General features: G+C 24.8%; 1 protein-coding gene across 2 annotated transcripts; it reads right to left on the bottom strand.

The window, feature by feature from the left end:
- Window positions 1–855: 855 nt before the first annotated feature.
- On the bottom strand, window positions 856–3,089 carry LOC112595181 (DNA polymerase beta-like). 2 transcript variants are annotated; one of them, XM_025340303.1, is made up of 8 exons: window positions 3,034–3,089; window positions 2,873–2,957; window positions 2,499–2,698; window positions 2,254–2,414; window positions 2,069–2,191; window positions 1,780–1,945; window positions 1,108–1,291; window positions 856–1,014 (listed from the first exon to the last, which is right to left on the bottom strand). In XM_025340303.1, the coding sequence occupies exons 2-8, from the start codon at window positions 2,937–2,939 to the stop codon at window positions 920–922; spliced, it is 996 nt and encodes a 331-aa protein (XP_025196088.1). In that variant the 5' UTR covers window positions 2,940–2,957; window positions 3,034–3,089; the 3' UTR covers window positions 856–919. The 2 variants fall into 2 exon arrangements, with proteins under 2 accessions (XP_025196088.1, XP_025196097.1); XM_025340312.1 differs by having other exon boundaries at window positions 3,038–3,085.
- Between the last annotated feature and the right edge of the window lie 12,084 nt (window positions 3,090–15,173).

The raw sequence follows: 15,173 nt of genomic DNA, 5'->3' as shown, positions 1-15,173 counted from the left end.
TTCACAAACTTATAGCGATTGTCCCTGATACTTTGTTGAAGATCATTGGCTCATTGTAAAGGTGAGTTGCTCTAGAAACTGCAAGTCTTTGAATGACATATCTATCTGATAATTTAAATGATGGGATGGGTGGTAACAGTATACATTTCAAAATGTATTTTTGATGATATTATTCATCTATTTTTTTACTACTACATTAGAGACATGATTTATCCATTTTCCCAATAAACTACAATTGCATGAAAACCATAATTGTAATTAATGGAATGCACCAATATTTTAATCAGCTGATCTGTTTGGAATGAGCTGTGTATACTCAAATGGTTTCCAGTCTTATTTGATATTTCTCACTGATTGTCTGTTTCTGAAGCTCGTGATACATTTTATTCTTATTGGCTATTGCTTAAGTTTTAGATCAACCAATCGCTTTTCATTTGGGAGGTTTAATTGAAAATTTAAGTATTGTTTAATATATATAGTTATTATTATTATACATGACACAAAACTTACATAGTGTCACTGGAATGACTATAAGAAGTGAATCGTATCTCAGAAAAAATATTGAAGCAGCATGGTTAGATTAGGTTATTAGACAATTAAATACACATATAAATTTTATTTTGTAACCATCCTAAACTATTAATTAGATGTACTAATTTTACAGGTGAAATCGTAGATTCCAGTAGTTTTAAAATTTTGCCTGTACACACAGATTATTTTTATAAAAAATCCAAACGTAAATCGGTAACAAGGTATAAAAAATAACAAACAAAAAAAAAAAAAAATATTAATTTATAAATAGATAACATTAATATTTCAAACTTAATAATAAATAATTACCTTTATACTATAAATAAAACATTAAATAAATAATACAATAATTAATAAAGTTTATTACACTGTATTATATTAAGTAAAACTATATATTGCGCTCCTCAGGTTTTTTATAAGGATAATTTAAATAATCAAAAATATCTTCTTCACTGTTTATCTCTACAGGTTCACCTGGTATACCTGATATAATGATAGAACACATGAATACAATTGTTTATTGATATAATAGCTTATATTTAGTAGTAATTATTAATAAGTAATTGAATGTTTTACCTGTAGAACCAATTGGTCGCAAAGTATATTCATTAAGTGTAAAACCTTGATGCAACGCATGATCTCTCATTTGCTTATTAAACAAATCACTTCCAGTAAAATAAAGAACAGCACAGTAAAACTGATCATATGGATTTAGCCGAATGTCTAATCTTCTTGATACATGATTCACTTTACATACACCCTAATTTTAATTAAAACTATTAAACAGATATAAATGATATAATAACTCATACACTTCATATATATTTTAAATTAGTAAAAATCAGAAATGACAATATTATTAAAATTAAAATACTGAGATAGTTACCTAATATATTAATCAGTAAATTTTTTTAAATTCTTTTTTCGTTAAAAATATGGTTCTAAACAATTTATAACTATAAATTTAATATTTCTGAAAGAATGCGATTAAATGTCTAAACAATTAATTTTTATTAAATAATTATTTATTTATGAAATTATTACCTCAATACTATAATATAATAATCATAGAAGTGATGACTAATCTATACTCAATACCTAATAAATAATAAAGTCTTTTTAACATAAAATAAATTCTATTTTCTATTTTATTGTATAAAACTAATTTTATGTTCTGAATAAAGTTTATATTCAGCATTTTAAAATATTAAAAGATTAATAATTGATAAATAGTAATAAAACAATTACCATGAACTTTGCATCCCCTAACGATATAGTTTCAGTGATGAGATTATTTTTTTTTAGAATATCTACAACCACTTGCAATTTGTTACTTTTTTTCTTAACATCATGAGACATAAACGATGGATGAGAAATTAAAGTATCAATATCTCCACTAAATTCTTTACCACGTCTAAAATTTTTAAAAAAACCAAAAATAGTAATATTTTTTATAAAAAAAAAAATTATAAAATGTATTATTATGATTTATTTCTTACATAGAGTTTTTGTAATTTAACTAATTTTAATTACTAACCTGTAACTGCCACAAATAGTAACTTTGTATTTAGGATCTAAATTATGTAATGTTTTCTTGATGATTTTTTCTACTTCAATAACTTCATTTCTAGGTATTTTTTCCTCGAAATCATTTAAATATCTAAACATATTGACAAATTATTATAATACATTAAAAGTAAATAATTAATACAATTAATATACTTCAGTCCTAAAATTTGATGATGATTTAATTTATCTTGATGTTTTAACAGAATGTCAATGTTTGTAATACCTAAATCATATAATTCTTTTGCTTTAGCTGGCCCAATACCACTAACTCTTGTTAATTCTTTTATAGAAACTGAAACTTCATTAGTTCTTATCTGTGATTTAAAAATGTAAAATAATGATTAAATTTTAAAACATTATTATATTAAATAATTTATAAATTTAAATATAAATTATACATCATCCAGTTTTTTCAATTTTCCTGTTCCTAAAAACTCATCAATTTTCTTGGATATTTTATCACCAATTCCATCAAGTTTTTGTGCTTCCTCGCCTGACTTTATACGTTTACCGTACTTAGCTAATGTGCTTGCTGCTCTCCGATAAGCATTGCACTTATATATATTACGAGCAACATTTTTTTCATAATCAGCTAATTCTAAACAAATAGAATATTATAAACAACCTAATTGAATTAAATTGAAATAAAACAAAATTTGACTGACCTCTGGTTTTTAGGTCATTTTCTTATTTTTTTTTTGTCAGACCTAAAAGCCAGAGTTAAACCCTAAATTATTATTGTTTAATTTTGTAAGTCATTTTAGGTACTGACCAGTTAAAAATTCACAAAAATCATGATTTGGATTTGTAAAATCACTTGGAGCCTTCCTTTTGCTCATGTTCCAAATATTATACACCTAATAGTTCAAATAAAATTTAAGGAATCATAATTTTAATAAACAAATAAAAAAGAAAATTTAGTAAATTTATTACCTACTCAACTTAACAGTAAAAAAGTAAAATAGAAAGAAGTAAAAACTAAAGGAATACGTAATCAATAATAAATATTGATAAAAAGTACAGACATTCAGTTTATAACTATCTAAGCATTCTAAGTGCACAAAGGTGTATAATATATTTGATAAATTAAATTTAAAATATGATAATACTGATAAGTGATAAGAATGTATACAAATTAGTAATTACAAAAGCTCGGAAGTTATAAGAGCTAAGAAATGCAAAATATACACAAACAAATTACAAAATAATAAATATGCATTAAAAATGATGTCAAATATGCAAAAAAGTTATTTTGAACTCCAATAAAAAAAAAAAAATACATTAGATGTTGTTAATTAATTAATTAATAAAATAATAATATACATAAAAACTGTTTATAATTAATTGGTTGGCATTATGGCATCTTATTGAATTGAAAATAAAATTAAAAATATTTTTTCAGTATTTTTGAAATTATAATAAATACTTTCGTTGAAAATTTTGAATTTTATATTCAATATTAATTGAAACACATAGGTTAAGAAAGAAAAAAAATCAGTTTTTTAGAAAAATATGATGTATACATAATATGCGTGTAGAACCAATGAAATATGCACTTTTTTAGCTAAAATTAACAAAATATGTAAAATATATATGTATGTATTATGTATATATAGGTATATTTAAATATTGGATAGTTTTCCGTTTTATTCAGGGTCCGCATTATACAGTTTTCACTGTACCTGATTTTCTTTTCAGGTGGAGTTAACACTAAAAAAGGTATGAATGGCGTAGTTTATACGCGTTCGATTGTATAACTATTTGAAGATAATAAATAATAGCAGTTGCATATCCAAAATTGTTTTTAAAAGAAAGGCACACATTGCAGTCTAAAATTTTATCAAAAGTTAGATAAAAGAGTAAAAAAGGTTCACGGGCCGCCAGTTGTCCATTCCTGATGTATACAAATAAACAATATAAATCAATAAATCTTTAAAAAAAAAAAAAAAAAAATAGCAAATAAGGCCAATAATGGCCCTTGTGCTTCCCTGGATACACCACTGAATAATAGTGATATTTAAAAATGACATATAACTTAAAACTTTTAATATCACCCAAAAACTTATACTATATACTTTTGATTTTTAAATGGCAATAGGTACCTATATATTAATGTTAATATTTTTTTAACTTGTAATTACTAATATAAAGTTTTAGTCTAGTTGGTGTATATTCCTCATTATACCTATAAATATTGAGTGAATAGATTTTTATCAATAGGTACTTAAACATATTTTTTAGATTGGACGAATGACAAATTGAGTATAATAAGTATTGAAAGACAAAATATGATAACCTAAATAATAATATTAAATTAGGTACTCATGTTTACTTACTTATTTTTGATATTTGAAATGAAAATATATATCTATAATTTGTATTATTATAATTAGGTACATATTACATGTTATTCAGCTGTGTGAGAGTACGAGGTACCTACTTAGTAGTTCGATATATCTATATTCTATATAGTATATTATATTAGTTTGTGTCGAACAAAGAAGTATACCAATTTATTTACATTTTTATAAACAGCACAAAGAACTCTTGGAATTCCATGAGTTTATCGTTTTTAAAAAATATTCAAATAGGAAGTAAACGTGTAATGCGTTTAATATGATTAATGATTATTTACATACATATTTTAATCTTTAAGTATTACAAAATGTGTATTTACTGATGAGTAGGGTTGAGATTTTGATGCAAAGGCATCTTTTTTTTCTTGTATTTCAAAACGTTGATTAGTAAGTACAAAAATATGTGTTTTGGGTGATAATGATTATTTTAAAGTAATTTTTTTTTTTGCATCTTCTTGCATTTTTTAACTTATTTGATTTTAAATGCATTTAAAGGCATTTTTGACAATTTTAGTGCATTTTCTTAATTTTTAGAACATTTTTCACAATTTTTTCATAAAATGAACGAATATTGTTGCTAAAAGAGATTTTCGAAGAACTTTACTGCCATCGCTACTAATAATAAATTATTTTAAACGACAGTCGATAAGTTATCGTTGATTACAAATAATTTATCATAGATATGCCTTCCCGCTAATGATTAAGAAAAAATAGAAGATCATTCAACTAAACAAGTAACAATGAACAATACTATAAAAAAAATATACACTTTTGTAGCATCATTATTACATTTTTTTCAATTTTCAAGTTATAATGAATAAATTTAAATACATTTTTATAGTGCATTTTTCAAGATTTTTTTTAAGACATTAAGACATTAAGCCCAACTGATATGGTACCAGATAATTATAAATTATAAATATAAATTTTATATTTTTTTCAAATTAAAATTATTTAATTATTTTAACTATGAGCTGTATGCTGTTTATATTTTTGAACTACTCAATTTTCTACATTATTATAATTTATAATTCACCAAAACAACGAGAATAACCTATAACAAAATAAAAAATACATTATAATTTATATGGTTTTCTTTTTATAACACGTTGATCCTAATTTATAAAAGTTATTTGTGTAGTTTTATACTTGGTATGTAGAATGTAGACTTAAAATATCTTTAATCTCAATTTGTGTTGTTGACATTCGTTATTTTTAAACAATCATTCTCCACTGTCTCTGATGTGTGGATATAATTGTAAACAAAATACGTAACTTCCTAATTCAAATAAACTTTTATAATTTATAACCATTATTATTTGTTTTTTTTTTTTCAAAAATAACCATTAATTAATTTTCCTATTTGGATAAATCCAAATCAACATTTAAAATCTGCTGGTTCTTAATAAGCTGTAAATATAATTAAAATTTCCAATTTAACTTTTTAGTCTCCTTTTTTCCCCTAAAAAAAATCGTCGGGGAGCTGATTAATTTTTATACATCAGTGGTTTACTTAAAAAAAAAAGGTTATCAGATAAAAAAAGCTTAGTCCGTCCAATAATACCTTATTTTTTTTAACTTTATTTTTCAATCGCGGCGCCCCTTTACAATTTGGTACCTAGGGCGATTGTCCCGCTTCACCTAAATTATACGTCTCTGACAAAACGTATAAACATTTTTTTTCTTTCTAATAATAATATTACTATTATTAGGAGACAGGAGTAGTTCTACTGATCAAGATCAATAGTATAAGTCACAAATATTTATAGTAAATTTAACATTTACTTCGTAGCCATATTATCATTTTGAAAATTGAAATAGACTGAACGCTACGTCACTACCATACTATATTGCTTTGAAAGAACTTAGTATACATATCAATAATATAAAATGCAAACATTGCAAACTATTTAATGAAGAATTTATCATAGAATGGAATGCATTATTGAATACACAAATTATTATTTTTTTAAATTTAACTTAATAAATTATAACACAGACGTCATACATCACCTACGTAAATGAACTAAACGTATATAATACGTTATGAGCAAATTCTCTAACTGATTATTTTATCATCAACCTTATAAACAGCACTTTGTATACAACAAGGATTCTTGTGAATATAATTATTAATTTGGGATTCATCGTAAAATTTCCCCAAACTTTCTAAGAATAATTTAATTAATACAGTATTTATAAATTGATGATTCCTATTTTTCAGTCGAACAAAGCATAATGTAATAGTGTTTGTAAATTCCTTAAAATAATATATATATTAGAATTAATCAATATCAGGTATACCGTTCGAAAAAAATTATTAAAAATCGAAATTTTGGTCTTCGGTTTTGAAATTGATATCAATGGACTCCTTGGTTATCACCAAGGAGTACTTATATCTTATATGACAGGATTACTGTTACATCAGGATTTTCAATTACAAATTTGGCTAGGTCAATAATTTCCTTATCGTAGCCTAACATGATCATATTATATTCGAAATTAATGAAATGAAATACATTGGCGTAAAACAAAACAAAATCATCTGAAAGTCCAAAAAATGTTCTTTTCTAATAACATATAAGTATAATATTTAATAAATATCGGATTAGTCTTTCTGATTCTATTGAAAGAAACTCAAACTGAAGTAAAAAATAGCTTAAACAAATTATTATAATTGTATAGTTTTTCTTTCTCAATTATTATTTTGATATGACTATTGATTTTAATAAATAAATGTACTATCTATATAATTTATTGAGATTATATATTATACTTTATGAATAGGAAAAAAACAACGATAATCATTATTGTTACCAAACTTAGTTATCCTGCTAAAACAATCCTAATTCATTGTTATAAGTGTACATTTTCCGTTTGTTGACATAGTGTTACAAATGTTTATAAAACCCACAAAGTATTTGTTCTGTTTAATTTACAAATACATTGTCTGTAGCCATTTAAATTATAACTGGACACGCATCCTTTTTCCTATTAACCAAATAACTGATGCTCTAAATTTTGGACTCTAGTCTTCCGGTTTAAATTTTATTTAAACTACTGGTTCTCTGTGCGCTTAAAGTTAAACATTTACTTAATTATTAAATTTATAGTCATTATTACATAATTATGTATATGATATAAAGATATTACCTTGTACTAGCTATAATGTTTAGTAGAATGTCGCTCTATCTTTCAATGTACTTATGAATTAGATTTTTGAAAAATGTACAACAAAAGGCCTCGAAAAACCATTTCTTTATGAAAACTACATTTGATGCGATATCTAGGCGAAGGAATTAGTTTTGAATTTCGAAACTTCATATTCCCCATTAGACGAGACGTCAGAAAATTATGAGCGTAAAAAAAAGTAAAAAATTATAATTTTTTTTTCTGTTTGGCCCACAGTTACCTGTTGGCATTTTTTTTTGTTAAAAACCTAATAATTTCCCTTTTTAGAGTTTGTAAGTTTGTTTAAAATAAGCTTATTCATAGACACTACTGCTAATGCAGTTTTCAGAAAAAAATGTTTCAGGAAAAGTATCAAATAGAATATAGATTAGATAAACGATGACTGAATTTTCACAGCTAAGTAAAAATATACTATGTTTAATTAACTTATTTTATGAAAAATTACAATTCATACAATATGTGTATAGACAAGGAACTATAATAATATTAAAAATAAAACAATAGTTTTGTTTGAATAGTTTAGAAGGGGGTCCCGGAAAGTGTGTTTGAAGCTATACCAGCCTATAAATTATTTATGAATATAGTCATACAGATTAGATAATTGGAATTTGAATAGAGTCTTATATGAAAATGTTTATATGAAAGAATAATAATGTAGTTTAATTGAATGGTTTTTTAGGTTTGGCTTATTATTATTCTTTGAGACAAAAAAAGCAATTTATGTTAATTAAGCATTAAAGACAAGTGTTCAGTAGCCAGTAAGACTTGAATAAATAGTATTTTTGTGTTTGCTTATTTAAGTACGTCTAATTAAAAATATGTTTATAGTGGTTGTAATTTGTAGAAATCTTGTATAAAATAATTTTAAGGGATAATGGTAAATTGATAAGTTTAAATGCAGGACTGCAGAGAAATTAGATCTGCAGTTTCAGCTTTTAATGATTATTAGAGAGAATAAGCGGTTAAGGGGAAATAATGTTTAAAAATAAACAATGTTTGTAAAAAATTATCAGTAAAATAATAAGACTGTTTTTTTTTTTAAACACACAAATATTTCTTTCTGCAGTATTATCTATCCATTATAGAACAATAGAATCATTTTTTTAAAACATTTAGTAAGCTATAAAATATAAACCATAATTTTGTAAATTTATGATAGAGGTTCATTTGTATGTTACTATATATTATTATAAGCATTATTATCATACATATATTTACCATTACACTGATACCTTATAGTTTATATACTATATTCAATACTCACAATTCACAGCTATAATAATAGTATAAACTAATCAAATAACAAAAAAAGGAATGATATACTTAAGATTAGTGCTTAAATACCTATAATGGTTTTGTTTTATTTAACCGTACTCTCGGTTATGTATCAATAATAATTACTGTGAAAACGTAAATAAAAAAAAATGGTAAATTAAATACCATCGGGCAACAAGCACCTATATGTATCACAATACACATAGTTTACACATTATAGTTGTTATGTACATTGCACATGTATTATGTACGTATATAATGTACACAATAAGTACGGCTGATTAGGTTTTTGGTCACATCTGCTTAAATTTTATCTAATGATGTTTCATCCTTTGTATAGTAGTTGCTTTTTAATTTTGATGTTTATAATTATTGAATAATCAATGCCAATATGTTAGTAGTTAATATATTGTATTTTTGATAATTGATAAATATTGCAGCCACGCAGGTCAAAAATATTGTTATCTATCGTTGTCATTATTGATTATACAGATTTAAGAAGTAGAACAGGATAAATATCATTTATACAATGACAACAAAATAAACGAGTTTTTTCTTTTTCCTCCAAATTAAAAAAGGTTTGCTATTCAATTTGGTTTTTTGTTCTATTATATTTTATAGATACATTATTAATTTTACTATGGACAGAAAAAATAATTAAATAAACGATTTTTACTATTTATTTGGGTATTAGGTTAGAATTAATTTTTGTAGTACTAACCTATATTATAGTATATTTATCTTTAATAGTTAAAATAAAACACAAAATATTATAAACTCGAATTATATGAATTATGTCGTATTGCAAACTGCAAATTATATCATTAAAAAATGACTGTTCTTAACAATACAATATTTGAAACCTTCAAAAAATTATTACAATAATAACATATTTCCCAATGTGAATACTGTATACCAGGATGAATGTATATTATTTTTAATATACGTGTTTTAATTTTATTGATTTCATAAATAACTAAAATAACACAATGGTTTAAAAGAAAGACTAGTGCAAACGCCGGACATAAAAAATGTTGAGTAAATTACGTTTAAAATTAAGTAAGTACTTATACAATCTATTGATAATATCATTTACGACAACATATGAATATAATATTAAAATTAACATTTTTACATTATATAATAATATACATATAATATTTATATTGTATATTTGTATATCAAGTATAAAATGTTTAATTTCATATTTTTTTTTTTGCGAAATACCATATAAACATAAATGTTCTTAATAATAAGTACCTATCTATACATGATAATAAGATTAGATTATAAATATACTATTCAAATATATAAAATATCAGTCATCAAAGCAAGACGATAATTTTTCAAGGAATAGAAACATAATCTTAAAAATTTATATCATAATATTATATTAATAGCTTATATTCATCACTGCCACTGTTTTCAAAACCTAATCGGCTTAATTAACCACTGCAGGTGTTAAATTGTACGAAAATCGATAAATCGCTATTATGGCCAATAGCCATTAACATAAGTGACAATAAGTGACCAATATCTTATTATTATTATATTATAAACCAATGATTATAAAAATAAGAAAATGATAATATGATATGTGCCAATGTGCAGTAAATATTAGTTGGGTTGTGATTTTACTTTTTAGTTTGAAATGTTACACAGACCATGTACGTGAATCAAAAATCAATTTCACCGGAGACATATGTCATATAAACTATTTATATATATTATATTGTTATTATATGTTAAAACTCGATAAATGAAAGAAACATTGTCTTCGACTTGTGTAGGTAGGTAGGACCTAGGTTACGGCGTACATATTAGTTATGGTGTGTTAATAATTTTTTTCGATCGAGTTATTAGCGTAGCTCAAAAACGCAACTCACAGTATATAAAACACACCTAAATCATAATAAAACAGCATGCTTGTATACGTACTACGTATACTTAACTTATAGTTATCTTCTGAGAAAAGTTAATTTATTTCAAATGCCATTTTATAGATATAACTGTATGACTCTGATAGTTTCTTTCCTAGATCATTAAATTTAGCAAATCAAATTATGAATTTTTTAGACTTTTTCTTATGTCATGTATTGTCTTTATGTATATTTAGCTATAAGTTCAATTACAAATTAATTTGTATACTAGATTTTATCTTATATTGTTATTATTGTATTATTCTGTGATTACTGATTATTCGAATTGTAAATCAATCTTTTTATTTATTATATTTATATTCATCATTCAATTTGTAAAATAATAATTTATATGTTATTTACTGATATTTTATTAAATCTTATGTCATTCACTTCAACTGTATTTTCAAAATGGTTTATCGTGTTTATAATAATTATAATATATAAATAAAATAAATAAATATAATTTTAACTTTATCCGCAATCTTCCACGGTGGGCTCATCATTTGTTTCCTAGTCTGTAAGCTTCACTATGTATTTTAATAATGAAATAGTACTTAGGTTTATAATGTCCATAAAATATAATATAGGTACTAGATATTGCATACCCGGTATATTGTGCGCGAACCACGTGACGTGTCTTATTTATAATTATACACATACATAGGTAGGTAACGGTATAAAGCTCGAAGACTCGATGACTACCGTTTTAGTGTTATACGCTTATGTTATGTATATATTTAATATTTATATGTAGATAAACTGCATTTAATGAGAAAATATGTTTTGTTAATCATAGTACTGTGTTGGGTACATATTCAGTCCATACATATTATATACCGTCAGATTAGTATACACTATACTGTATAGACGTATAGTGTACATCTATGTATAGGCATAGGCGTATGGTGGTGGTCAATTTTTTTTTTTTGGGGGGGGGCAGGGGGCTGTAGTCCTTCTAGAAGTTGACATGTACTGACTCATGGAGGGCTTCGTCTGCATTGGGGAGAAGGGCTAAGCCTAAACCCCCCTAACTACGTCTATATCTATAGGTTATATATAATACGTATATATAATATATTCTTTATAGTTTTGTAGTATATTATGTCTATGTAGGTACCATAAGAATTTAAGTGTATATGAAGGATTTGACAATTTCACACTGAAACTACAGATGAATATTTGTATTTAATATTAGATATATAATTACCGTGCTAACTATCAATGGTGTCTTGGTTCTTGAGGCAATTATATTGCTTATAACAAATTTTGATATAATTTGTATAGTGTGATTAAGATTTACATTCTAACATACCTACTTTCAAACCTATAAGCCCTCCAGAACCGTTTTCTATGTTCATGAATAACTCTTTTATCCTAATATCATGGTAATACGAATCATAAGATCATAATTTTATAAAATGTTATCAGTATTATTCAAAATTAAGTACAATATTTTGTTTTAATAGAACAAATCATTTATTTATTTCATTAAAAATTTCATGGGTCAATACTTAATTATAAAAATAAAATATTATATAAAACAATAGGAGATTACTCATTGTTATAAGCAGTATACAAATAAATTTGTACTAAAAAATCTAATAAACCCAAAACAGCGTCAAAATCGTTAATTGATATACATTTCTAATATAATATTTATAAATAAAAATAAATAACCTAACAATTTGGTTAAATAGATCATATGAAAAAATTAACAACAATTTTTTTTCCTATTTATATTAAAATATGGTATTTACAAATCATTAAAAATACAAATATCATATTAAAGAAGAATAACATGAGTAAATTACAAATAATTTAAGGATATTTTAATATTAAAGAAAGATTTTGAGTACATTTTGAATATAATATAATATAATGGCATTTAATAGGGACCTGGGAAACTAAAAAGATTGAACCAATATTAATCAGTAGAATAATTTTTAAAGTTTTGTCGAATATTTTTATAAAATGAATGTTCAAAACAATTATTTAATGTAAGACAGATTCAAATTATTTAATTTAATTGGTACCAAGTTGATTTTTCTATAGCAATCTTAATTATTTTGGTTGGATTCAATTGATTTGAATTCAATCTACACTATTAAGCTACAAGAAATCCAGCATGTTCAATTTTAATTTATTTTCAGCCGTTTGTAAATTTGAAAATTAATCCAACTCTTGGTCATGAAATATTTTAAATACGTAGATATGAAATATATTTTTAAAAAAATTGAAAACATAAAAAAAGTAAAAAAAGTATAAATTTATTTTTAGTTCGACATCCTTAAAAGTTATGGCACTTCGACGCCCTATAGCTAACTTGCTCTATTTGATCCTTCACCCTTACCCGTTACTACGCAGAAATATCTTACATTTAACATATTCATAAATTATAATACGTCAAAGTCTCGATAAAAAACGGCGCGGTTACTTAGAATATTATATTATTATTTTTTATTGCATTTAAACTAACTATTTACGCGTTCGGAACAAGAATATATAGTTGCAGCTGTTATTCGCCAATGCGTTACAATATATCATACAGTATAGGCACCAACTAGTAGCGTTGACGTGTTAGGTTGTATATAATAACATACGATAATATGCAGTTAGTAGGCCATTTTAAGCACACGTGCTTAATATTATTATTTATAAAATATAAACCTATACCTATTATGACGTGCGTGCGTGCGTGAGTGTGTGTGTATGTGTGCGAATATGTAGTGTTTAGGTTTACGCTATTTAACTATTTAAGCAGTTACCTCCACGCTATACACATACATAGGTATAATAAATTACAATCGTCGAACAAAGAATTGACCGTTATTCCGGTGTGTCGTCCATCACGTACCACTACGTATAATATAGAATTATAGGTGTGTTCTGCAAGTGTTATAGGAACCTGTATAATATAATTAATTTGTATGAACTGGTGTGGGTACCTACGCCTGTAGTATAATACTCATAGTGTAAGTAATGCTATATAAAATATACAATAATATAGGTTTTAAGTTTTAACGAGGCCTATGTACCACTTTTTAAATGACTAAATGATTATATTATGACAATATTATGAATAATGTATATACTTATTATCTATAATACATAATGATTTTTCAATTAAAAACTATCCCACATAAAAATTGTGGCCGCTACATCATTATAATGTGCCCAATATATTTGTTGAAAAAAGAATTGTGGGTCATGGTATTTTCGAATACCCACCCTCATATCTGTATTCACTGGTAATATGCACCTACACACAAATAATGCGTTGATAATAATTGACAATACAGCTGATTTGAAACTTACCATATTAACGCTCCAGTTTGTAATAAGTAACAACTTACCTGGGTCTCCATCGATTCTTAGGTTTTGATTAGTAGATAGTATGTATACATTATTTTTTTTTGTGTTCTATCAATTAACAATTAAATACAAGTATTATAGATATATAAATGTCGCTGAGGGACTAGTATGAGAAACCTCACCATTTGTAAATCTTGACTAAGTTAAATGGCAGCAGCCTATATACTGCAGTGGGGTGCAGCCGTGTAGACATATACGTGATTAGGCCTTTAAGTCCTTCCCTGTTTGAAGTCCGGATAGCAAAATAAGGTTTGATAAAGGGACGGAATTACTCTCATACAGTTATAAACATTATATAATATTATTAAATATTTATTTTGTTGTATATAAATACTAATTATTATTGAACACATTAAACATTTTTAAAATTATACAGAAAAATAAAGTTGACAATAATACAATTTTATGTAGGTATAATATCTAATAAGGTAAATATGTACATTTCCCAAAATAATCTCAGCCATCTCCACTATACACAAATTATGGCTAAGTAGGTATATGTATATAAAAATATTATACTGTATCAACGCGGAGAAGGGGTTATAGGAGATGGAATCCCCCTCTAAGATATTTTATTGGGGATTGTGAAAACGGTCTAAGGTCAAATAAAATTGCACGCTTCGCCTGAACTAAAATGTTCGCATTACACTTAAAAAAACGTAAAACGAATAAAAACTATTATAATATTCAAATTATTGCATTATTCCGACCAATTTAACATTCTATTACATGAAATAGGTACCTAAGTAACTGATCAAGAAAAAAATGTGAATAGGTTTAAACGTTTAAATTGTTACTATGTAAGTAGGTACTAGGTACCTAGTACTCGTATTTAAATTTTAAATATGAATTTATTTTAAAAAATGAACACATTTTTATATTACTGTTAGTTAATTTTGAAAAAATACAGAATTATAGTACCTATTATTTTTAAATTCAAATTTAGTAAAATTTA

Source organism: Melanaphis sacchari, unplaced genomic scaffold (assembly GCF_002803265.2).
Source record: "Melanaphis sacchari strain LSU unplaced genomic scaffold, SCAv2.0 Contig0_pilon_pilon, whole genome shotgun sequence".
NCBI lineage: Eukaryota > Metazoa > Arthropoda > Insecta > Hemiptera > Aphididae > Melanaphis > Melanaphis sacchari.
Note: the sequence above shows the minus strand (reverse complement) of the source record. Positions and strands in the feature narration are given on the sequence as shown.